The sequence below is a fragment of the Lissotriton vulgaris genome, chromosome 5 (genome assembly GCF_964263255.1).
Source record: "Lissotriton vulgaris chromosome 5, aLisVul1.2, whole genome shotgun sequence".
In the NCBI taxonomy this organism is placed as follows: domain Eukaryota; kingdom Metazoa; phylum Chordata; class Amphibia; order Caudata; family Salamandridae; genus Lissotriton; species Lissotriton vulgaris.
This window is the reverse complement of record NC_141693.1, coordinates 766504724-766530350: the sequence shown is the minus strand read 5'-3', so window position 1 is coordinate 766530350 and position 25627 is coordinate 766504724. Positions and strand designations below refer to the sequence as shown.

General features: G+C 42.0%; 1 protein-coding gene across 1 annotated transcript in view; it reads left to right on the top strand.

Annotated features, from left to right (window-relative positions):
- LOC147711528 (transmembrane protein 150A-like) overlaps positions 1-23424 on the top strand; it is a 693781-nt gene extending 670357 nt beyond the window's left edge. Inside the window, exons 6-7 of the mRNA XM_086922226.1 lie at positions 6828-7005; positions 22973-23424. Of these exons, the coding sequence (XP_086778352.1) occupies positions 6828-7005; positions 22973-23217 (423 nt within the window). The 3' untranslated portion in view covers positions 23218-23424. The remainder of the gene's footprint in view (positions 1-6827; positions 7006-22972) is intronic.
- Positions 23425-25627: the final 2203 nt, after the last annotated feature.

Below are 25627 nucleotides of genomic sequence, written 5' to 3'. Positions count from 1 at the left end.
ATCACTGATATTCTAAACCTGATCACATATTCTCTCTTAAGTTTCACACATTACTTGCTTGCTCGCTCAAGACCTGACCTGCTTTACTTTAGCCCCAGCATGGGTTTGTCTGCTTCAGAAGACAAAGGCCAATCACACTCACTGTAGAAGCACATATACTGTGACTATTCTGAAGATTTTTTTAAACACTCTTACAGCGGCGACTCCTCCGCCTAGCATCGTCCCACGGTAAAAATAAAATGAAATTAACACCATGTTACTATCATTTTATTTTTCCATCATGGCTTTAGGTGTACGCAGGGCGGTGCAGGGCTGCCCGCACAGCAGCAGGAGGAGTGGTGAGCACTTTCTAAGTGCGCATGACTTCTTGGCCTGCCGTCTTGGGCCGGCCAAACACTCATACTCACTTAGCATGTTCTCACCTGACTGTATTACACAGCTTGGTTGGAGAACATGCCGAGGCTTCCAGGCCCTGTCTGAGTGCCGAACCATGGCGCTCAGACCAATCACTGCTATTATGCAAAACCGGGCCCGGTGACCAAAACGGCATCATGGATCCCATAATGGCCCCCATCCTGGCGGCCTATCGGGGAAACACTTGGTGCCTGCTACAGTGTGATTGTTAAAAATGGGTTTGGAGGTTTTGAAGAATATTTGCAGTCTCTTCACTTTTGACACCTTCTTCCAGTCAGGATATAAATGACAAAATATGTTAGTGATAACCCATTACAGAGCTGCTTACTGCCAGTCCTGCCAAGTATCACACATCAGGCATGACGCTAACTCATTTCAGTGTGGTGTTCCGCATCACCGCACTGAAATGCATTGTCACGCATTTGCCCCTGACTCTCTGCTGACGCGCAGCGGTGCTGAAACTGGCTAAATTAAAGCCAGGGTGCTGCTAGCGCTCGTTGACTGGCTGGTGGTGGTGCCTTTGACCTGTGTGCGCCGGAGGGGGGGCGACTGCTCTGCTCTGCTGAGTGCTCTCTGACAGCTCTTGTTCCCCGCAGACTCCAGGAGTCAGTAATTTACATTGGATGCTGCCTATGCATGCCCAAATGCTTCATTGTCATGCTGGCTAGTACAATGTTGCAAAACTGCAGGCAGAGTGCTGGCCGATTCCTGCCGCAGCGCAAATGACATCATGTGACATCAATACGCACCCCTGCCCAATTAAAATTATTGGGACCCCGGGGTCTGCCCTCGCAGATACAAATCGTGCTTTAACTGGCTGCCGCTGTGGCTGGCAGTGCGGCGCCTGGCGCAATTACCTCACGTCCTGGCCCAAACTGTTGAAGTGTCGTAAACTGGGCTCTGACGGCCGCCGCCTCTCCCAAAGGTGCTGTGCAGCCACTTACTGTGTGATTTAAGGCATTGGGGAGTTCTACTACCAATTTGTCGGAGTTAATTAGGCTAAGGTCAGTGGGGGGTGAGAGTCAAACGCTGCGGGCGGTAAAAGAGATTATGTTGAGAGCCGAGTGCTCCTTGTCGTCGCCGCGGCCGGTGGTTGGAACGAGGTAGATTGCAGCCCACCCTGGCCATGTAACTGACCCTAGCCCACTGGATCATGGCGCCTGAATCATCAGTAAGTGCTGTCGGAGTGAGCTGCAGTATTTTCAATAGTTAACATCTGCCATGTGGTTATTTAATTGCTGTAAAGTAAGTTTGCCTGGCAATTTGGCGTGGTAGAGGGGGTACTTAAACCGGTCTTACTTCCTTTGCAGCATCTGAATCCCGCTGTCCTGCTGCCCCCTGGCCTTCTACTTTCCTTTGGCGACGCCCTGCTCTTCAGATGGAGTCGCTTTAAATTAAAGTTACCAGTTTCTCTGGAGGATCTGTTTTTTTTTTTTACTGCTTGTTAGGTGCTGAGTGTGTAGAGGTCCATGAAAATCGTTAAACATAGCAGGCGGCTGCACACCAGACCACTGGGCCAGTGCGCATCTATTGATTTAATCACACTGCTTAATGAGCCCTGTCGCGTGGAGCTAACATAGCGGGAGGATGTTCCAAGAAATATTTTATTTCAGGAGATGTTTGATGTATGTTTGGTATGTTGGCTTTGAGAGTCTAACGGCGGGCAACGATAGAGCAGCTGAATACTGACTACCGAGATGTCTATTGCTACTGTGTATGCAGTGATTTTCCAGGATCAAGCTTGTTTATGTGCTGCGTAACTGGCTCAACTGTGGGAGCAGCTTATATTAGCTTTTGTGTCTGGTGCGAAAATATTTATTGATTTTTAGGGGTGGGCGGAATTTGCGTAATCGTGTTATGCAAATCTCTGCAAAACGATAAAAAATCTCCACAAACACGCAGAAATTCAGCGAACACGCGGAATTGCTTGTTTGCAATGCTTTTTCCCTGTTCGCAATCTCTGTTTGCGTGCTCGGGGGAAATATCTCACGAACACTCATTTTGAGAACGCAAACAAGCAAATATTTTTGCGAAGTCACGGAACGCAGAATTTTGGGCAATTTCACGTTCTCCACGGAACGCGAGATTACCCAAATTCTGCAAATTCCGTAAGCGGAACGGGATTTACCTCCCAGGCCTATAGATTTTCCAGTCACGCTTGCGACTTCGTAATTTTGAGTTTAATGTTGAATTGAAAAGTACAGTTCTTCCATTCAGCTGGTCACATCATACAGTCAATTAAAGGTAAAAGCCATTGCTTATAACGTTGATTTCGCAAAACCTTACCAATACCTTTAAAGTTAACCACAGGCTACATCTGTGTTTGAGGGGAACCGCTGGTCATGTCTGTTATTTCTTATATTTATTTCCCTGGTCTTCATTACTTGATGTCACTCATAGTTACACTGAAATTTTGAAAATGTCACATATGGCAATCTGAAACCTTGGCAGCTATGTACTGCTGCTCCCTGAAACCAAAGCACTGTTATCAGCATAATGCTTCTTTTAGCTAGAGTCTGGCGCCCCCCTAGGATCACTCGAGGTCGCCCAGTTTGAAGACCCATAGTACAACACATAGCTATTTTTATGGCATTGCAGTGGCTTTCTTTTGCCCAGATATGACTTTGCAGATATTTCCATTGCAGATATGTGGGGGAATGATTAACAAGTGCTCTCAGCAAATGATGCTTTACTCTGTGGTTACTTGCACACGCAGTGGAACAGTATCATGATCCTGGGGTGGAGCATTTGATTAGCCCCTTCGATGCTCATGACGGAACGGTTCCATCATGAGCATCGGTTGAGCTGTGCTCATGACAGAACCGTTCCGTCATGACCACGCCCGTTTCTATTAGGGGTCAGCACCCGGCGGTAAATCGTACCACACCGATGTGGTTAAAAATATGGCTTATGTGCTGCCATACATACTGCCGATATAGAAATAAGACTGGGCACTAGGTTCAATTTGCATATTGTGACCTGGATACCTGACTGCATCACTCCACCAGAAAGGGATTGGAATTCCATGAGATGAGCTTGAAGCCCGTTGATTGGAGGTTTCATTTCGTCCTTCTTCCTCAAGTATTGAATGCCAGTAATCCCGGGAAGATGGACGGATTAGAGGGCCCTCTATCAGAGCCTCTGGGTTCATTGGGAAGAGATCTTGTGAGAGAAAGGAGCTGGTGCTCTGTTATTTCTTCGGATACCATTTGTGCCTGGGGGGTAGCTGAGGAGGACCAGAGAAATCTTAGTATCTTGCAGGGTTTTTAACTCGCTCCAAAGGCCAGAGAAAGAATGCATGTCCACCCAGTTTTCATCATAGTAACCTGGTGCTCCATAGTCTTGCAGACTGCGCATTAGCAACTGCCCATAAACATCTGTAATGTATTCTTTTTAATTTATCAGCCAATGGTTGTGTATAAAGTCTACCCAAGGAAACCTTGGGAAATTGATTTTCCATTTTAGGAATCTATGGTGTGTCTCAAAAACACTGCTGATAGTTGCATATTTACTAGCACTGTTCACACGCAGATTAACCAAGCTGAGTACCACACTTTATACCACTGGGCACAGTCTAGAAATGAGTCCCCTGACCTCACCACATTTATACTTTGCTAAAGTGCACTGTGGGCCACACTGCAGAAATATTTTATGTGGAGCATGATAATTAAATTCATACTTTGCTCATTATGTATTTTCCTACTAGATTTGGTCTTTGATCTGGTGGAGCACGTGCGACGTTTGTTCAGTTGTGATGCAGCTATTTTGTGCTCTCAAACCTTTTATTGTACCCTGAGGGTTAAATTAACATTAATCTGTTGGTAAACTATGCTGGGTATTGCTTTATGATATATGAGAGCTTGCAATCCTCGTATAAAAACTTGCCTTGAATTTCCTTATTTCAAGGGACTTGCGACGTCCTTAGTTGCCCATAATAAAGAAATGACATAGATTCTCGAAAGTAATAGCTTAGTACTGTTGAGTTTTGACATCACAAAGCCCACTGCCAGTGCCAGGAGGGAGTGAAAAGGCAGGTCACAGAGCAACATGAAAGCTTCAGTTTAAAATTAAAAAAAGATGGCTTTTCCTTCATCAGCTATGTTTTTATAGATTAATATTGAGGAGCAAAAAGGAGATATGTGTTGAAACAGGTTTATAATTTGTACGTTTTGGGTAATTTTAGGAAAGAGAGCATTTCTACGCATTCTGAGCTGCAGCTTAAAAAAAAAGCCTGTCTTGTCAATCAATCAAGCCAGATTTATAAAGAGCAACTAATCACCTGTGAGAATATCCAGGCGCTGAGGGTCTTACTGCTTCAGGTGGACCAATTGAACAGCCAGTCCCTTCTGGACTTACAGGAGAGAGGTGGTGGTCCATAGGTGTAGGGGCGTCCGTTCCAGGATTTAGCCATGAGGAAGGAGCGTCTTCCACTGTTGCTTTGGCAGATGCAGGGGTTGTACGTGAGGGAAAGAGAGGTGGAGTCTAGGTGTCTTGAGGGTTGGTGGAAGTTCAGGTGGTGGTTGAAGTAGGCTGGTCCTTGGTTGTGAATGGCTTTGTAGGTGTGGATCAGCATCTTGTAATGACATCTCTTCGGTATGGGAAGCCAGCGGAGTTACTTGAAGTGAAGGGTTATGTGGGTCCATTTGGGGAAGTTGAGGATGAGCCTGGCTGCTGAGTTTTGTATGGTTTGCAGTCTCTTCATCAGGTGAGTGGTGATTCATGGTTAGAGTATGTTGCCATAGGCCAGGTGGCTAGTACCAAACGAAGTCTAATATCTTTTTGCAACAGATATCTGCTTGCTTTTTGGTGTTTATAATTTTGGACTACGGATCAGAAAGTTATTTTTCCTGTTTACAAACATTGTATCTCATTCAAATGTAAGAGCACAAGACAAAGGATATAAGTGGTATGTAGGAAAGGTTGTGGTGTACGGACTTCAATTACTTTACAAAGGAACTTGGCCTTTGGCCCTGCTCCTCTATATTGTCACAGAATTCCTCAGTTACTTGCAATATTCTTTTAATGTGCTGCAGGGGGTACTTTAGTCCGTATATTTTTCCTATGGCAGATAAGATTGTCAGGGTATGTATGCCTTCTATAGTTCATCAGTTGTTGAACTTCTTGTTACAGCTTAGCTTCTTTAAATGGAAATAGCCAATCCTACCTGTGTGTGAATTGCCTACCCCTCTTAAGGTTTGTCATAAGTTCAGCAGGTGAACAAGCAGTCTGATGAGTGAAGACTTTGTTAACACTAACAGTGGTTAATAACAATGAAAGTGCGTTGGAGGCAGCGACGGCATGGGAAACATTAGTGCAAGCGTTACAGGGTTATCAGACAGAGGATGAATGAGAGGAGATTGCAATAGCAGTAGGAGACCCCGAGCTATGACCGGTATATCGAGAGACTGAAAGGGAAGTGGCTCCTGTTCACACAAGACAGAACAGAACAATAGCGAGGTACACACCTGTGACAAGGGGGGGGGGAGGGGGAGTCCGGGTCAGTTGGGGAGGGAGTTGAGGATACACACATTTTTGAGTTCTGTTTATTGACATTCGACCACCTGCCACATCACAGTACTTGTATTGCACAACATAAAAGGGGCAGTGGGGTGGGGACCTTTGAGGGGTTGGATTGTCATGTTGATTGGTAGATTATATGACTGTGTATGAGGAATGTACAAAACCCAATAAACTACGTTTAAAAAAAAAACACGAACAGTGGTTAAGCACCAATTATTTTGAAAACCTTTTTTCTAAAAGTCAGGGATCCCCTGTGTTTCAATTCGGAATGCAGTATCTACCCTCTTACCCTTGGCCTTCTCTGCAGCTTTTGCCACCTGATCACTGGATTGATTCACAGTACCTTGGATGGAGAACACCTCATAATGACGCGAGTGTTGGGTCAGGAGAGCACTCCTCCAGTAATCACATGACTTTACAGGATGTTCTCTCATGATGTTGGGGGACAGGTGGAGGAAGTGCGCTTATGATGCTCCTGTGAGCCAGGAGAGAAAGACATCCTCGTGTGACGTCAGGGCCAGAGAAGGCTTGATGAGGACAGTGCTGTTGCTTTCTCTTTTTACTCCCAGAGAGACAATACCTCCTGATCACGTTTAGTGTAAGTTGGTCTAGTGAGTCTGCGGGACTCCTTAATTGGTAGAGGAATGTTGTTCCCTCATCTGTCTGCAACTACATCGTCATTTTGTGCCTTCTTGGTAAGATGAGGCAAATAATTACAAAGGAAAGACTACTTGAACTGCTGTCCTAGGTTCTCAGAAACCAGGCAGGTTTTCATTTCTGTGATTAAAAGACACTACTTTTCTTGTAAGGCGGGGTGTATTTGTTTTGTCTTAGAATCTGTTACTGCTTATGTATGTGTTTACTAATCCACAGTTTTTTTTGCCTATTTCCAGGTTGACCATGCCAAGGTGCTGCATTACATTGGTGCTGGGGTGGCGTTTCCGACGAGCATGCTCTTCATCTGCCTGCAGTCACTGTTGACGTACCGCATGGCGCGAACCCGCTCACATTACTGGACCGGACACCTACGCTCCTTACTCACCTGCTTGGGTCTCGTCACCCTCGTCCTGAGTATCCTTTCAAAGCATGTACTTTTGGTTGGTAACATCTATATGGCAAATCAGCGAGAAGCTATATCTGTATACACTTTCAATGCATATAAAATGCAATCTGCCTCATGCTGTAAGCTGGCCTGGCCCCTGGCCTCATAGGGTACAACTGAAGTACAGATTGGCCTCTCCCACCACCACGCACACTGGATTACCCCTATGCCCCAAATCTGGGCTTTTCTCCTCGCCCAAACTGAAGCCAATCTTTCTGAAATTGTAAGTCCCAGCTCATGACATTAAAACACCAGAAAATTACTGTCCCACACCTCTCTGGCTGCACCTCTCCAATATTACATGTCAGAGTGGCTATTCATATTTAGTTTCTCTAAAAGACCTCTTTATGTGAGACACTTTGGGGCAGATGTATCCAGACCATGAATGGTCAGGTTGGCACAGAAAGCTAATTTCTTTGCGGGCAGTGTCTTATAACTGGATCTTGTCCGTGGAGTGCCATCAAGTGCAGTAAGTTCATGTATGTGCTCTCCTGGACATAGGGAGAAAATACGGTGCAGAGAGCTTCTGTCCTATGAAAGGTAGTCTAGTGCAAAGATCTGTTCTTGGGGCAGAGTGTAGTTAAGAGCCTTCCTGTCCTTTATAGTAGGAAACTAGTGCAGAAGGCTTCTGGCATTGAAAGGGCAATCTAGTGCTGCGATCTCCTGTCCCTGGGAGTGTAGGGGCAGTCTAGTGAAGAGTACTCTTGTCTGTGGAGTGGTAATCTGGTGCAGAGAGTTTGTGTCCTTGGAGTGAGCAGTCCAGCACAGAGAGCTCCTGTCTTTGGAAGGACAGTCGAGTGAGAAGAGAAGAGCCGCTCTCTAGTGGTGTCAGTGTAGTGCGTGAAATCACGACTCACTAAGGGCAGTATAATGGAGAGAGTTCCTGTCAATCGTTGTGACGGTCTAGTTCAGGGATCTCTTGCTTGTGGGGTGGCTGTAAGTTTGTTATTGTTTTCTATCACCTGGTATTAGTGTGGCATTACAGCAATTTCAGTAGTCCAGGAATCACTTTCCAAAAGGTTGCCAGGTTTTCATCAGAGTGTAGTCTGATAGTTTGTGGTGCTGTGCAGTCAGTGGAGGGAAGATGTTCTGTTATGGAAGTTATGTTATATGCTGCCTACGTTGTGATAAATGACGTGGCTGCTACTTTAGAATGCATACTGGTTGCAAACTAGATCAACAGACGAGTGTTTGTCCAAAATCAACTAAACTAATAACTTCAACTTCCATGTCAATTTCTGGTGTTCTTGTAAGGTCCTAATTCAGCCTTACTCCCCGAGGACAATGTGCGCCATCCCACATATGTTGGACCCTGAAACGGGATTTTGTAGAATGATTTAGTTCCGTTAATGAGTTTGAGTACTACATCTCTCTATTGGAACCGTTTTCCATTATGAAATCTCCGTACCATCTCTGTCATTTCTGTGATTGGGTTTTTGCTTGCTTTTAATGGCTTCTTCCAACTGTCTCCCACTCTGCACTCTAGTTTTTCAGTCCCACTTGATAGTCGTCTGGACCAATCCGAGGGCAGGAAAAAGATTCCGTTACTTCAGTGATACTAAACTTTGACATCATGACAGTTCACTTGGACACTAACAACCTCTGTGTCCTCCTCCTTGTAATCGGCACCGCTTTGAATGAGAAAGCGAGCTTTTTTGAGACACTGTTTTGTGGTCTCTTGAACTTGACCTCTCGTGATAAACCTGAGAGTGGCCTCCGATAGGAGACAAGCTTATGACGTCCCCTGGGGCTGCCTGTCTCAATCCATGACAGACCTTTTTGTTCAACTCCGCACCATTTTCAGTATTCCATTCACAATACCATAGGAGAGCAAGGCGTTTATCGCTGAAACGCGTAGCGTGTTTTGTCCTGGCTTGTATGCTTTGAAATAAATGTTATTTCCAACTTGAAGTGATGATGACGTGATTTCTGCTGGGGGGAGTACACTCGCGCAGTTTGCGCTTGGTGGAAAGTGGATGTCGATTCAGGGTAACTAACCTCTGACCCTGCAGTGCACCGAGACGTGAGTCCTGACGCTTCTGAGGAAGTGGCAAAGTGATATTGAGATATATATATATATATATATATAACGCCGAGAAGCTTGAGGCCGCACAGCTTCGTGCCTCTACGAGGAACTCACTTGAGACTCTAATCATGCACTACAAGAACCATAAGGCTGTACATATGTAGCCACGCCCACTGGGGAAGGTTCTTGTAGGATAAAGTGCATGATACAGCGTAGGTTCAGCTGTTTGCCATTGAGAAAGGGATAAGAGTCCCGAAACCGGTTTGGCTGGCGATATGATGGTGACTGTTTCACGACGTTTCCTGTATGCAGCTGCCTTAATAAATGGATGAAATATTTTACCAACCAGTGTCTTCTTCTATGCAAGGTTAACTTTGTTTGTGTGTGTGTATATATATATATATATATAGATATATATATATATATATATATATATATATATATATATATATATATATATATAAGAATCCACAATCCTGAAGCGCCGAGGAAACCAAACGGACACAGCCAGGTACAGACCACAAACCAAGGATTTTAGAAGAAATAGTGTGCTTTTATTCCATCAATGGGGATGGCAGCATGACGCGTTTCGTCCGGGAAACCCGGACTTGATCACATGACAAGACCCAGAGACATAAGTGGTTATATACTGATGTACAAACGGAACTCCTCCCATCAGTTGATAGACATGGAAGAAATATCATTCACAGTGTAAAATACAACATCCAAAAGATTGCAGTATAATAAAATTCCATGCATGAATGCATACAACTGTAACAAAACATTATACATATTGTAAACATTTAAACTCTGTTCGTAGTATATATATATATATATATATATATATATATATATATATATATATATATAACACCGAGAAGCTTGAGGCCGCACAGCTTCGTGCCTCTACGAGGAACTCACTTGAGACTCTAATCATGCACTACAAGAACCATAAGGCTGTGCATATGTAGCCACGCCCACTGGGGAAGGTTCTTGTAGGATAAAGTGCATGATACAGCGTAGGTTCAGCTGTTTGCCATTGAGAAAGGGATAAGAGTCCCGAAACCGGTTTGGCTGGCGATATGATGGTGACTGTTTCACGACGTTTCCTGTATGCAGCTGCCTTAATAAATGGATGAAATATTTTACCAACCAGTGTCTTCTTCTATGCAAGGTTAACTTTGTTTGTGTGTGTATATATATATATATATATATATATATATATATATATATATATATATATATATATATATATATATATATATATATATATATTCACTCCCTCTCCCTCTGTCTTTCCCTCTCAACAAAACCGTGAAACCATGGAGAGTTGTAGTTCCCATTTAGCAAGGCCACGTTACTGTGAATCCTGGTCACAGTAAATGATGCTGCCAAGATTGTGAATGTCACTTGCTAAGATACCTAGAAGATGGTTGAACACAGTGTAAACTCACCCCAATTAAAATAACATAACACACACATATATGACAAAAGATACCATTTAAGAACTGTAGAAAGTAGGCATAAAAAATATCAGCTGACCTCTCCAAGGTAAGTATGCCGAATGTTCACAGAATAAGCACTCGATCACAGCAATAATGAAAGTTAGCGTGACGCACTGGCACATTTTCCAAGTATTTTCAAGCTAAACCTATGAACCATATAAGCCAGTGATCAGACACTTTGTTAAACTGGTTACTCATTAACAGCCCTAGCACACATCCCGGGGAGGTGGCAGAGCATGGTGTGACGTGGCTAATTGTTTTAGTTTTGCTTGGCTGTCTGTTTTGATTTAAAGTTGACCATTTCAAGGTATGTATTTTTTGTGGCATGAAAGAGTTGGACAGCAATGCATAACCAAGAAATTTCTCTAGTCTAGTATGTCTGAACTTGAACAGCCCGTTAACGAGAAAGAAGACTGATTTAAACTTTGTCCAAAAGGATCTTCAATTTTGTAAATGGATAAGCTTCCCTTGGAATGATCACTCCTAAACAAGTTTGTCCTTATGTGTAGCAGGGCATGGCACAAGGCGAAACATGGATCTTTAGTCTTTGCGCTTATGTGTCTCAACAAGTTTGAGCTGGTCTGTTGAACATGAGAAGTCAATGAGTGACATTGCATGCATTAAAATGTGTATTATACTACTTTTTAGGTGTATTCCAGGAACATATCGTTTGAGGTAAAGTTCCTGATATTTCACGTTTTCTGCTCCTGTAAATCACTGACACTAACCTTCCTTGATAGAAAACGGGTATACTTCTTACAAAAGATAAGGGTGAGGTATACATGGTTCAAGATGGTGGCCATGAAGGCTGGAACTACTGATCCCAGTTCCTTCAAACTATTCAGGCTTTTCAAACATCAGTACAGTTGTTCTGTTAAGAGACCACCTGTGATTACAAAATGATATCTCGCGAGCGATAAGATCCTGGCAGTAGAAGTGAAAAATGTAGTGTAGTTTCAACTTAAATCCTCCCACCTGCTAAGGGAAATGCACATTTTTGTGACATATCCTTGTTCTTAGGCTTTTACAATGTGCACATTCTGTTGCCCAGAAAAGACAATTGAGTAGACACATTGTTAACCTTTGGTTTAGTCTTTCAGGATTAGTGCATGAGCACAGCATTGTTTTAAGTTAATGCAGTGTATTTTATATGTCTAACACTACAGAGAGCCTGTCAGATCTCTTCCGTCCCTCTCGGCCTGCTACAAGCCGTTTTTAAACTTTTTTAATTACATTTTTTTAAAGTTTTGTATAGCGCGAACAAGACCCCGAAGGGTACCTGAGCGCTTCACATTAATGGGAAGGGGAAACAAAGTAGGGGAACGTTGAGGTAAGGAAGGCTAACATGTTAAGCTTGTTCGATTGTACATCAATGTGAGCAAAAAAAAACCCATTAAATACAAAACTGTAAGGCACAATGTTACATAATAGGTAAGGCAATGAATCAGACATTAATAATTGATAATAAAAAGTAGAATAAAAAACGGACACTTCGAAAACAGACGAGCCATGCACAAATTAAGGCAGGAACTTGTTCATTAGGATTGTTTTTACTTCATTTTTGAACGCCCCCATGTAGGGGATTCTGCGAATTTCCATTGGGAGAGAGTTCCAGATCTTTGGTGCTACGCCCGAGAACGCTCTGAACCTCGTTTTCTTTTGGGCCATGCAGTTCAGTAACTATTGATGCCATGTATTAGTAAACAAATGGACAACATGCTGCAATACTTTTACCACTTAACAAAATGTAGCTTGGTAACATCTCCATTCTTGCTGCCAGATTTCCTTTGAAGTATGACACACCGGACTGTCTCCCTAAAATATAATGATTTTTTTCTCCTCGAGTATTGTTTTTATGAAAAGAATCCCTGAAAATTCAGATTATACCTCTGTGTCACCTTTGTCACACCAAAATAATGTTAGTAACTCCATTCCAGCTGCAGTGTGTTGAACTAAGCACTCTGAAAATGTCCACCAGAAGCTATTGTTTGAATCTTTTATTTTAAGTGATAGGTGATCCTGAGGAAGAACGGTTGTCATCCAATGATCGGAAATGTTACTCGCTCTGCACCATTTTCTGACCTCAGCTGTGGCTCCAGGTCTACCTCGGACATCGACAAAATCAACTGTATGCAAAAAATCAGCATATAGTGGCAATAATGATTGTCAAGTATGATGTCTGCAGTCATTTGCCGTTGCTGTCCTCATATGTTAACAACAACCCTAAAAACTGGAAAAGGCTTCTTCACTTTTAGAGTTAAAATGTTTTATTTTACAAGGGGTGGTTACTTACTTTAGTAATTTTACTTCATGCCAATACATTTGCTGACAGTGGGAGACGCAAGCCCCCAATCTAGTAAGGCGCATACGTTTTTTATACAGACCCATAGCAACTGTATGCAAGCTATATATAAATAAAATGTAACCCATTTATCATGATGGCAACACATATTGTCTCATACTTCTTTTCCTCAACTTAGATCCACATTGGTATATTATAGACAATCATGTTTGGAGTTTTCAAATTCGTTTCCAAAAGTTGCCTTTCATTCATTTTATAAATGTTGCGTTTTTATTCAGCCTCCAATGTCTATTATTTGTCAGTTGTAAAAAAAAATTCACATTGTTAACTTGACCTCAAAGACGTTTGCCATTTACTAGTCACATGTAACTTTTGTAGGTGAAGCCTATCAGATTATTCGGACTAGCCTAGGAAGTGAATCAATAGCAAGAGAGGCAACTATTGTCCCTCATTAGTCAAGCCACACTAAGCCCTTGGGGCCAGAATGGTCAGCAGAGTCAGATGTTCCGCACTAAAGTGCTCAAAACCTATTCCTGGTGGGTAGCTCAGAATCTTTTTTCACTTGCATTAAGGAAGATGAAAAGCCTGAGCCTCTCTTTTGATGTTGTTCAAGAAACTGAAAAGGATGGCTCCACTGAGGAAGTTTAGCAATCGTCCCACATTATTTTCCAGCAACTGGAAGAGAGTAATTTACCTTAGGGTAGGTCTATGAGCTATTTTAACTGATGCATCTGAACAAACACTATGGAGGAGCGAGAAGCCTGTACTTTTGGTTAGAGCCCTCAGCCTCCCGAACTGTTTTAAGTAATTCCACTAGAGAGGCTTGACCTATCTTTTTTAATCCACTTTTGTTCCCAGAGATAGTTGCGTGGCCCAACGTTTTTGGGGTGTAAAATCTACACCCAGGTATATCGGTACGATCGCTCCATCTTAGGATATATTGTTGGGTCCTCTCCCACAGGTACAACCTGTAGCCAGCTTCATTATCGGACCCACACCCAACTCACCTAGTGTGAGTGGGTGGGCTCAACGCGTTTGTAAGTGGAGTGCTTAAAGTTCTCCTTAGGAAATCAGTGCAAGTTAAAATTGCCTGCTGGATCCTAATATATTTTAATCAGAAGATCCTTTGCCCAGGTTAAAAGCAATGCAATGCCATAAGGGTGTAGTGACCCGATACATCTGAGATCAACATGTTTCAGCCATTTAAATGTCCTATGGGTCAGTCCGCTTTCATCAAGACCATTAAGTATGATAATACCTATATGTCAAGGTTACTTATTACAGCCACTCTTACATGGATTCATACGTGATATTCAGTCAAAAAAGTAAAAATAAACATGCACACAACTATACAGACCAGTTGGTCAGACTTTTTCCTTGTTATGGTCTGGACTAGAAGAGAAAATGGATGTCACAAAATCATTCAGATATACATATCTGATGATCCTGTGCAATATCCGCTATTCCTTGTCCTTTAACTCATGCACACATGAGTAGGAATCACTCAATATGTACATTTATATACTTTTAAAATGCATGTCAGACAACCTGTGAATTAAATTATACAAAATAATCTTAGACTGTACAATATGCACATTTACGTATTAAAAACAGTAGGTTTGTATCTGCATCTACATGGCAGGCATCATAAGGTTAAGGGGTGAGATGGTCCCTGTAGTCCTACTGTCAGAATAAAACATATATTTTAGGTTTGCCCTTTGCCATAGTCAGTCATGTGGTATATCCAATCTGCGGCCATTAGTACTTCTTTCGTCAAGGGACTGTGTCCACGTATAAACCTACTTGGCTCCCCGTAACCCGCATCTTAGGGTGGGTCGAGTTGTTTGGTGTTAAATGAAATATGCTTTGCATTACATGATTGTGTTGCGATAATGTGATGAATGACTGTATTGCAAGTGCTTCTTAATCGCCCTTAGTTTGTGGCCTCAAAACTGTTTTGCTGTTGGAATCTGCATGCGTTTCATATATTTTTGCACATAGGTAGGATGGAGTATATGATTCTTAATCAACTTTATCTCTCTGCAGCGAGGCACGTCTCTGCGTCCTCGACGCTTACTCATCCAGCAGCATGTGTGTGTTACAGGGAGGCTGGAAAATGTATTCCTGCCTCTTGTAACACCTAAAAGAACTACAACGCAAGCTGGTTGTCATAGTCCTGTCATCAGTAGTGACATATTTTAAAAGTATGGCATGTTAAACAGGTTTGTTGTTAAGTGGCTCACCATCTATTTTGACCATAAACGACCTGTTGTGGTAGAGCTCCCTGGGCAGTTTGTTGTATATTTTATTTTACGATGAGTTATTAAAGGTCAATAAATCCTATATACTGCTTTGTCATCCATTCTTTTTGGAGATTGTTAGAATATAATAAAACAAGTTCTCTCCTCATTATCAAAGTTAGATGTGAAGTGTTCAGTTGTATACTGTTTCTGGAAACTTATGTGCTACAGTTATATTCTACCAAGATATTTTATCATTCAGCCCGTTTATTTGGGTGGACAATCCACAGTTGCTCTCTTTCAAATAGAACCCTTTCTAAGTTTCAGGGTTCGACCAACACCTGTTCCAAATGACCTACCTGAGGTCTTTCACCGTGTGTCTTAGTGTTCCGCCATTTTTGTTGTGACATACCTGCAGTGAATGTTACTTCTGTGTTTGCCAATTCTGATACTGACCAATCTAGTTGTCATTCTTGTATATCTTAAGTTACAAGGTCATGTTATCATGTAGATAAACTGTTCAGTGTTACAGTTTGTATGATTTCTTAGGTCCCACTTTGAACGTAATCCCAGATCAATCTCTTTAGTGGGTGCCATGAGATGGCACACACTCTCTGCTCTGGTAGACCTAGTGTATTCAGTATGGTATTTTGTGGTCTTGTCTTAAATCTAGGTCTGGTGTCCACTATCGAATCTCTTAGACTTTTGTCTCTATTGTGGGAAAATAAAGGGTAGTCCCATTGACTTGTACCTACTTTGAGTATACGCCAGTTGCGTTTTTTTTCTTAAAACCTAATCAGACGCAACGTTGTAAGTGGTCACGGATACCAATGGGGGTTGTTCCTATTCCTTATTAGTTTCAAATAATGCTTTGCGGTTTTGATTTTTTTAATCTTTTTCCTGTTTTTCTGAATTATGTGTTTAGGATAGCTGCGTTACCTTAGTTTATCAACAAGTATGTCTTCCTTGTTTTTGAAATTTTGTATCAGTCTTCAGTTCCTGCGGATATGCAGGAACTGCCCATATGTTAGATTTTACCACAGAAAGTGCGGCTGAAAACCACCAAACGTCGAGAGATTGTTTTTGGCAATAGGTTTGTGAAAGGTATCTCTTTGTAATTTACCCCATGCATGAAAAAGGTTATGTCCAAGAATGTGAGAGTCTTATTGCTCAAAGTGTGGGTAAATCTGAGAGTCCTTTCTTGGTTGTTTAACCATGCTATGAAACATAATGCTGTTGTGTTGTCACTTTTCCATATCACAAAGCTATCATTTATGTATCGTATACAGGTTGTGATGTGTGGCAGGTAGGTTTTGTCATTCTGAAGAATGTGTTTCTTCCCTACATTCTGGAAAAACAGTCCGGCCACACTCTGGGCAAAAGTGCTCCCCATTGAATTTCCATGTGTTTATAGGAATGGGGGCCTCAAAACTCAAATATTTTTTGGAAGTGCCTGTCTTGCACATTCCATTACAAAGTGTATTGAGGTGGAGTGGGCCCATTCATCCTCTTCTATAATTTCTCTGATAACCTCTAGGGTAGTGTCTTGAGGAAGGCTTGTATAAAGACTCTCTACATCCAAGCTCATTCTCTATAAAGTCAAGGTCATTGATATGGACAAGAAGGTATTTTGTGTCTCTGATGTATGTTTCAGTTCTTTTGTACAATTGGTTCCAGGAAATGATCACAAAAACGTGACAGTGGCTGGAGGAGAGATCCTATTCGTAAGACTTTTGGTCTTCCAGGTGAAAGGGTCATGGTTTTTATGAATTTTACGGAAGGTGTAGAATTAGGGGATTCTAGGATTCTTTTCCCTTAAAAAATCTCACTCTTGAGTACATATCTATCCTTTGCATTTGGCCTTGTCAATCAAGGTGTTGATTTCTGTTTTTAATGTAGGTGCCGGGTCACTGTCTAAGATCGTGTAATTTTGTTCATCTGCAAATAATCTGTCATTCCATTCTATATGCTGTGGTAGTCTGCAGTACAATCCCTCCACCTTTGCCAAACGATATGATAGTGATTTCTCTACCTTTTTTAACTCCTGTAGTCCTGCTCTTTCTCCATTGCTTCAATTTTGAAATTTACGAATTGTGTTGGTATCAAGCTTTTCGATTACATACAAAGCATTGACATTTACGACAGCTTGCCTGTCATGTGTAAGACATACATGATATTAGACAAAGTTGTGGAGTGCATCAAGGTGGTGGTTACCAAAATGCTGGATATAGGATAATTTGAACTATGACTGAGCCCTTTGGCAAGACCAGTGCTGCTTCTATCAAAGCAGTTATTGATGAGCCTCTGCTTTTGAGTACGTTGTAGAAGACTCAACATTGTATCTGAAACTGACTATTCCAAGCCACCATCATACCCTACTCCTGGTACATCTCCCAACCATGAGCCAGCTCCCTCAGTCCTTTCACAATAAAGACTGGCCCCTGCAGAAAACCCAGCTCAGTTTCGGTCCTCTCAGTACCTCCACTACATGCTGCTATCGTTGCTGCCCAAGACTTCCAGAACCCACACAAATCATGGCACACAAACACTCTAGGTGAGTGTCCTAGCATACAGGAGCTAAACTAGGACCCCTGCGGGTCCCACTCTCACTCGAACTTCGGCAGCATTCTCCAACGCAAAAAGTTGCAGAAGTCTGCACTTGCACTTGATTTGGACAAGAATGTCTAAACTTGAAGAGTCCGGCGGCCATGTTAGGTGCAGAGATATTTAAACTGCATCCCATAAACGTCCAATTTCCTTTGTTTTCCAGTTCTTACATAGACCCATACTGCCACAATCCTAGTTTCAACACCTTCACTCAACAAATTCCTCAGTTGGTGCAACTGCACCATGGACGCAAGAACGGACTACAGTTCCTCCTGTAGCATCTAAGAGGTTAGTGCACTAATCCACTTCTAAGCCATGCCCTACTTTCTGAAGTGCTTAATGCATTCTCTCAGACATAAGGACTGTGCTTTATTCCTCTGCATCAAAAACAAATCCAGCAATCAGAGCTACTCTGGCGTAGAGTGTAACTCTGCTGTAAAACTGAGTAGCTGCAATACGTTGCAAGAACACTGCTCAGCAACCAATGTTCTAAGCTTATACTTGAGTATTCTTTGCTGTCATGTAACAGCTTGAACCCATATAGGTTCATTAGTAGCTCCATTCAGGTATATTGATCTGCATAGTAGACGTTATTATGGACTGTATGGGATGGACCAGAGCTCCATTTCTATGGTTTCAGATTGATGACTGATGTTTCGGTTCATGTTATTAGTCATCTCAGGTCTTCTTACATACGACCTGAGGCAACTCTGGAACCTGGTCTGTAGACCATAACCGATGAGCCTCTTGAGAATGACTCGACCCACTATCTCCCACTATGCTCCCTACAGTGTTTACTTTTCAGGTGATGGATGATGTTGGGAAAAGGGCGTTAGAGGACGTGGTCACCAAGTGGGTAGTACAAATTTGCAACTTCTCATTCCCACTATTCAGGCCGTGAAGAATGCGTATACCACAATCACCCTTATCCATTTGTTTGTGTACTACTTGGAACGTTTTTCAAAGCTAGTCAAGTTGCAGCTTCACTCCTGGAGATGACGTTCAGGAAGTAGCCCCAGAAGGTGAATTGGAATGCGGAATGCCAGCAGACCTTTCATCCAGCTGACAGAGCCTGTGTGTGAGGCATAAGGCTTGAAAGAGATTTCATCAGCCTTTATTTGTTCAAAGAGCATCCTCAGATTGCGGCATTGGAGAAGTTTTCCCCCAACTCAGTTAGAAGGTCAAAGCTTTTTTTTGGCCAATAATTATTACCCAGGAAAGAGGACTTGCAGTAATTGATGCTTTGCAATCATGTGGCCATTAAATCAGTTCCAACCTCATCTTTCAGAGTGATCACAAGACCCCCTCTCAATTGGTCATGGTCATATAAAACATATAACTACAGGCTCCACAATGCAGTGGGAGACCAGAAAGAGAAGAAAGACTATTAAAGCCAAGAATTACAGAAAGCTGTTGAGGACAGTTTGGTGAGCACACCCTCATTACATATTTAGAAACTTTTAAGGTAATGCGTTCTGTTTTATATTTGCAAATATTACCCACCTTAGGGTACTTGCAATATGGATCCAATTCACAAATAGTTTTTATGACTACTCGGGATTTACTCTAGAATTATTAGGAGTGCATCGTTTGGGCTGTAAGTGCGTGGCCCAAGTGTTGGACACTCAGCAAAGGGCAGACATCATGCAGTGATTTGTTTTGAAATAAGACCATATGTGTTCTACAAATAAGTTAATCTTGCACAGTTCTTCAATGTAACTTTTAGCTCAAGTGTAGGGGCAAGTTGTTAAAATAAAACCAGAAGGTAGATAAGACTGCAAGACACCAGTGGAAAAAAGATATAATTTATATTCTCTTAGCCAAGGCTGGATAGCTCAACATTTTCTATGTTTGTAAGAGATACATGAAAGCAGTGAAGGTGTCAGACGGAACAGCGCTATGTGTCTAGATGTGCTCTCACCTACGTCCTCATGCAGTGGGTTCAACTGAGCCGCCAATTGAGAGAGAACTAGGCAGGGAGAGAAGAGCATATTTACATACAGGTATCTATCACCACTTATTAAAGCATCTGTCCTCTAAACTTTGTTAATTTCATTTCTGGTTGTTGTATCAATATGTATGAAATAGTTCAGTAACCACACGATTTCATTTTATGTTTAAAAATAGATCCGATGTAAACTTCCATCCATGGGTTCTGTGAACTTTGGGTAACGAGGTCAATGCCAGGCAATATGTCTATGCCATGGTGCCAGTAGACGTGTGCAGGCGAGGGCAGTCCTAGCTAGGAGTTCAAGACAGGGAATTCCTGGGCCCAGACTTTTTGTTCTTGCTGTTACGTAGGGCAGGACTTTCACCTCCACCAACCACAGTGGAGACTCCCTCCCTCCACCGCCCGCTGCTTGTACCCGAGGCAAACATCTATGTATTTCATTTCAGTGTCTCTTTTACGCAGACTAGGATTCAGGCAGAAGACCATTGTGCATTTATTCACTGGTACAAAAAGGATGTTAAACGAAAAGACCAAAAACAGCTAGGAAAGTATGAATAATGAAGAAAAAAATGCAGGCTCCATATATGTATACAACAGAGGCATATTTGGACTAGGTTGTGTAGAACCAAACAGGCGGGTAGCTGACCTGGTCTGTGCTAGGATGCTGGAGGGGGGTTAGTGTGTGTCGAGACAGGGTAAAGTCAAAGTCAAAGAATCTTGTATAGCGCACACATCACCGTTAAGTCTCAGGGCGCTTGCAGATGATTCCACTACCTGGGTTCTATCTCGTTTCATTTAAGGAACAACCGTGTTTTTAGTTCTCTGCGAAAGCGCAGGGTTTCTGGGATAGACGAGATGTGGGACAGAATCTTATTCCAAAGATATGAAAAGGAGCGGCATCCGTTTCGCACAGTGCGAACCCGCAGAGGAGTTAAGAGAAGTTTGGAGCTGGATCTGAGAGTTCTGGCGGGCTGATATTTTTGCTGTTTTTTTTCCTTAATTGCCAGGGCCCGTGCCATAGATGCTATTGTGTGTTAGGCACACGCTTTTATAATGCCCTCTCATCCTAATTGGAAGCCAATGAAGGAGTTTTAAATTGGGACAGGACAGCGATCTTGAAGGTAGGTCCAAAATTAATCTGGCCGCGGTATTCTGCAGAATCTGTAGTTTGGAGAAGAGGTCTTCATTTATAGAGGCCAGTAAGGCATTTTCATAGTCCATGCGGCTTACGATTAGGCACTGCACAAGTGGCTTCTGGGTTTCGATTGGTAGCCACTTGAAGATTTTTCGTAGCTTCCGTAAAATGCCGTAGCAGGTGCCTAATACACAGTTGACATGGGCTGCCATGGACAGCTTGTTGTTGATGGTAATTCCGAAGTTGCAGACGGTTTGTTTTGGAGATGGACAAGGGCCGAGTGTCTGGAGCCTCCAACTGCTTGACCAATAATCTTCAGCCCTGCCGAACAGAATATCTGTTTTGCTGTTGCTTAACTGTAGTTTATTCTGGCCCATCCAGCTGTCAATGTGGGTCATACCGTTTTTAAACCAGATCATTGTATCTGTGGGGTCAGGGCAAAAGCTGATCTGCAACTGGGTATCGTCTGTATACGATACTGCCTCAAACCCGTAAGACCTGATTATTTTGGCCAGTGGGGTGACATAAAGGTTAAAGAGCATAGGGCTCAAGAAACACCCCTGAGGGACTCCAATGCATACTGGTCTGCTACACGCCGCCAGCGAACCTAGATGCACAGTAGTGGCGCGGTATAGGGCACTACTGAGCACTACTGAGATAAGGAGATAAACACTCGAAGAGAGTTATCCCCAAAAAGTTTCCCCCCCCAAAAAAAATCAATGCTGTGTTTTAAACCTCAATATAACTAACTTTCGTCTTAGTGGGAAATAGTTAACAAATGTGGGTGTGTTTTTTATAGCACTAACTTAACAAACTCTTTACTTTCCAAGAGGGCCTGTCCAACTCCTACCCGTCTGCTGAAAATTCTGCTTCTAAATCTACTGAGGTCACTGGTATGGCGTCAACGACATATTAGAGACTTCTCAGCCAGTCTCCGGTTTTGAGCAACGTCACTTTGGATGCTGGGACATTTTAGGCCCTTTGTCCATATATTGGAAACAGCAAACTGCAAATCGCAGAGAACTCTTGCCTCTAAAGCTAGTTTTGTCTGAAAGTATCACACCATCTATGGGGGCCACTTAGCAGGACTTGAGGACAATTATGTCATTTATTCAGTCGAGATATCTACTTAAACGTGAATCAACATCAAGACAAATCCCAAACTGCAGGCATATTCAGAGAAACTATTTTAGCGAATATTTAAACTAATAATGGCCACATGACTTGTTCTGAGCTATTGCTTTCCTGAGGCTGCCCCAGGATATTTTTTAAATTTAATTAAACATGTTAGTCTTCTCTATAGGTCCCACGCTGAAATATTCCTTGAGTGGTGCAATCAAAACTGTTTCAATAAATAAATGTTTCTGATTTGGCTACTGAACTTTACTATCCAGACACATAATACTAATCGGCATACGTGTTATCTTTTACACTGCCCAGTGCTCACCTACGATGATTGGATCATATTACTCTTCTGACTGGGATTTAAACAGATGCATCGGGTTAGTGAGGTAATAGATCTGCTGTCTAAACCGTGAAACTTGCTCCTTATAAACTTGAATATTGATGAGCCCTATTCTGTCTCTCAGCCTCCCATAATCAATAAAAATTAGTGCTTTTGAGGCATTTGCAAGACTTCCTGTTTGAAATTCTGTGCATGCAACCATAGTTATATTACTACAAGTTTATTTTTTATTTCACGTTATTTCACTCTCAGTGAAACTTATAAGGCACCGTTCAAAGCGTTCTGAACTTGCAAAATGCCTGCAGCTGCAATAGTAGTTAGATCGTTAATTGAGGAAAATGGCGGCCATTATTTTACCTGACAGCATTTAATGCAAGTGAGAAAGGCAAGTTAAAGTTGTATGACGAAGTCCAACCCGAAACTGTAACGTTAGTCAACTAATACAATCCCATTCTGCAAGCAAATTGTGTACCTTAATGTTTGGTTTGTGACGCATCAGGCAATTGGTTACTTATTCAGCCTAACTAACTTCTGTTAGGGTAAAAACTTCATTGTGATGTGTCGCTTATTAGCTCTGGTAAGAACAGCTTGATGCTTCATTTTCCAGACTCTGTCTATTGTTGCATTTTCCACTTTGTGTTCCAGCGCTGCAGTGTGTGCACTATGTTGTCATTGGCAAATTTCCTTGACTTAAGTTCTTCCCAGGCGGTGTGTTCTTCATCCAGGAGAGTGTCTTGTTGCAACACGTGGCGGCGCTCTGTGAGTGGGTCTTCATCATCAACGTCCTCATCTTTTATGGGACCTTTGCTTTTGAATTTGGGGCCATCACCACAGAGACTTTCCTGGTGCTCCTCAAGGCGAGTCGAGCTCCCAAGTCTTACAAGTCGGACAGCAGCACGGCCACGACGCCGCACACACACAGTACTTCAGAGAACCTGGCCATGATCTGAGGCTAGGAGGGCTACCTCGAAAGTAAAGACATTTAGAGTTGTTTTGCCCTCCTGCCAACGGTTTCCAAAGACTGTTCTACAGCGTGTCAGGGATGGTGATTGGAAAGGGCTTTCATTCCAGACCAAAAATACGAATATTTCCAAATGTATTATTTTTTAATTTAGGATGATCTCAAATGAAAACAATAGTTGTCTTTGTCAAAGAAAGCCTCGCCTCTTCTTTAGTCCGCAAATGAATTCTGTGATAGAGGATTATTGAAGCAACATTGACATATTATATATATATATCTATATGCATATATAGATAGATATATAATCAGTACATATATATTTCCGTTGGCAGAAGATACCAAAATGCCTTGCTTCGTCTCAAGTCTAGTGCTTTAATTTTTAGGAGAAATTGTATTACTGAAAGATTACAGACTTTATTGTGCTACAGATCATCAGAATCCTACTAAGTTGCCAATATAAACATTTCATATCTGAGGTTCTTGGACAGCTAAAGAATACTGCATTGGAATTCACAGGCACTCCCCAAATAGGGCTAAATTGCCCAAAATGCAAGAAAACAGCAATGATGCCTTCAAAGCTATTGTTCTTGGAACACAAAAATGAACAGGGGAATTGGACAAAAGTAAACAAAATAATAAGGTGTATTGGTCACACTGGGCAGGAGGAGTAGACTAATGTACACAAGACGACAATCTAAAAGCCTTTTCACCTAGTTTTACCAAAGAAGTTTCACTTTTGCATGGACCAGACCTTGACAGGCCCAGAAACGTTAACAATGGAATATTATTGATCCTTACACGAAAAAGGGATCGTGAAATGTAGAGGTCTTAACGAGGAGGAGACCGCACTGTATCATTCTAGATGTCTGAGAGCATGTCAGAAGTGATCAGGGTGTGTTTCAGGGAGCCACACCTACTCCCATGTGATTTTGACAAGGTTTTCCCACAAAACCTTCACCCATGTTGTGAAGGTCTGTTCCTACCAGAGCACTGTGAAACCAAAGTTGGTGACTTTGTTTTCCTAAAGTCGTAAGTTGCAGGTTGCTGAGCTGCAACATTGACCAGTACTCGTCTGATCGGAACTTGTGCCTATTTTTTTTCAAATACAGTTCTCCCTCTCCGATGTGCACCCTTTTTTTTATTTCCTGAGATCTTATAAAAGAGAGACAAAAATTTAGCTTTCAAAGTGTTTTTATTTCCTCATTGGGAGTCTATATGTCTGAGACTGGGCTTCCTGTTATCACAGTGTCCGTGGAGGAGCCCCTTCCTTTATGTAAAAAGTAATATATGGACAGATGATTTTCTGAATAATTGACTACAGTCTTGTCTCGCAAGCAGGGTGGCTCCCGAAGGTTGGAAATGTTTCAAAGGCTAGTTATCCACACTAAAAACTAACAGGAGGGCGGACCTTGGTCTTGGAGGCTGAGGACACCAGCTGGTTTTGGAAAATTGTCACGAGTTTCTTTCAAGGAATAAGTGATAAAACATTTTCATACTAGTATTTGTGCCAATAAAGGTTGGTATTTTTTTCTTGTTGAGTGGGGAAGATGCATTAAATTCCACTGAGCTTTACCAACTGTAAAGTCCACAGCACCCAGTTGATTTATCAGCGAGCATTTCAAATGTGTTCAACAAGGTTTGATATGTAATTTCATTAAAAATGAAAGACTGACTGAAAATGGGTCACGGAACGTGACGCCGTCTCTTATCACATTCAGGAAATCCAAATTACCTACATGAAAATACTACCAGAATGTAATCACATGTTCCAATAAATTGCTGCTGAATATGATTATCAGATACATTGACCTTTATTTATCAAATGATGTGTCTCTTCATAAAAAATCCATTTAGCGCCAAAGTAAGTAAAATTTAAGAAAACAAAATAAGTATGTAAACTTTAGCGTTCTTGTATACCATGCCATCTGATATATTGACCTTTTGGTGAGAGAGCGTGGGTACTTAACACTCCAGTTATTAATTTCAAATAACTTTATTTCGCCATATGTAGTAATTTCACGGTAACATATGGACTATTATCATGGTCATCTGATTTCTCCTCCTTGATCAACAATAAGAGTGGTACTTTGCATTGGGTAACCCTGTTTCAGTTTAAAATGTACCCATGAAAGCTCAGTAGATCAAAGTACCATAGAAGTATCAAACTGTTTTATATATCACTTGCAAAGAGCAATGCATGGCTGCCAATGGCTCTGTTGGAGGATCCCCACCACATTTGGACCTCCATGCCATCTATCTGATATTCTGAATGGGCTGTAATGATGACCAGTTTTCATGGACAAAAGCACATTTAAAACCATCATGTTTAATATGATGTACAGTGAATCCACAATTATAGAGTTTTCCAAGTAAGAAATGTATTATTTCCCATCTTTGAG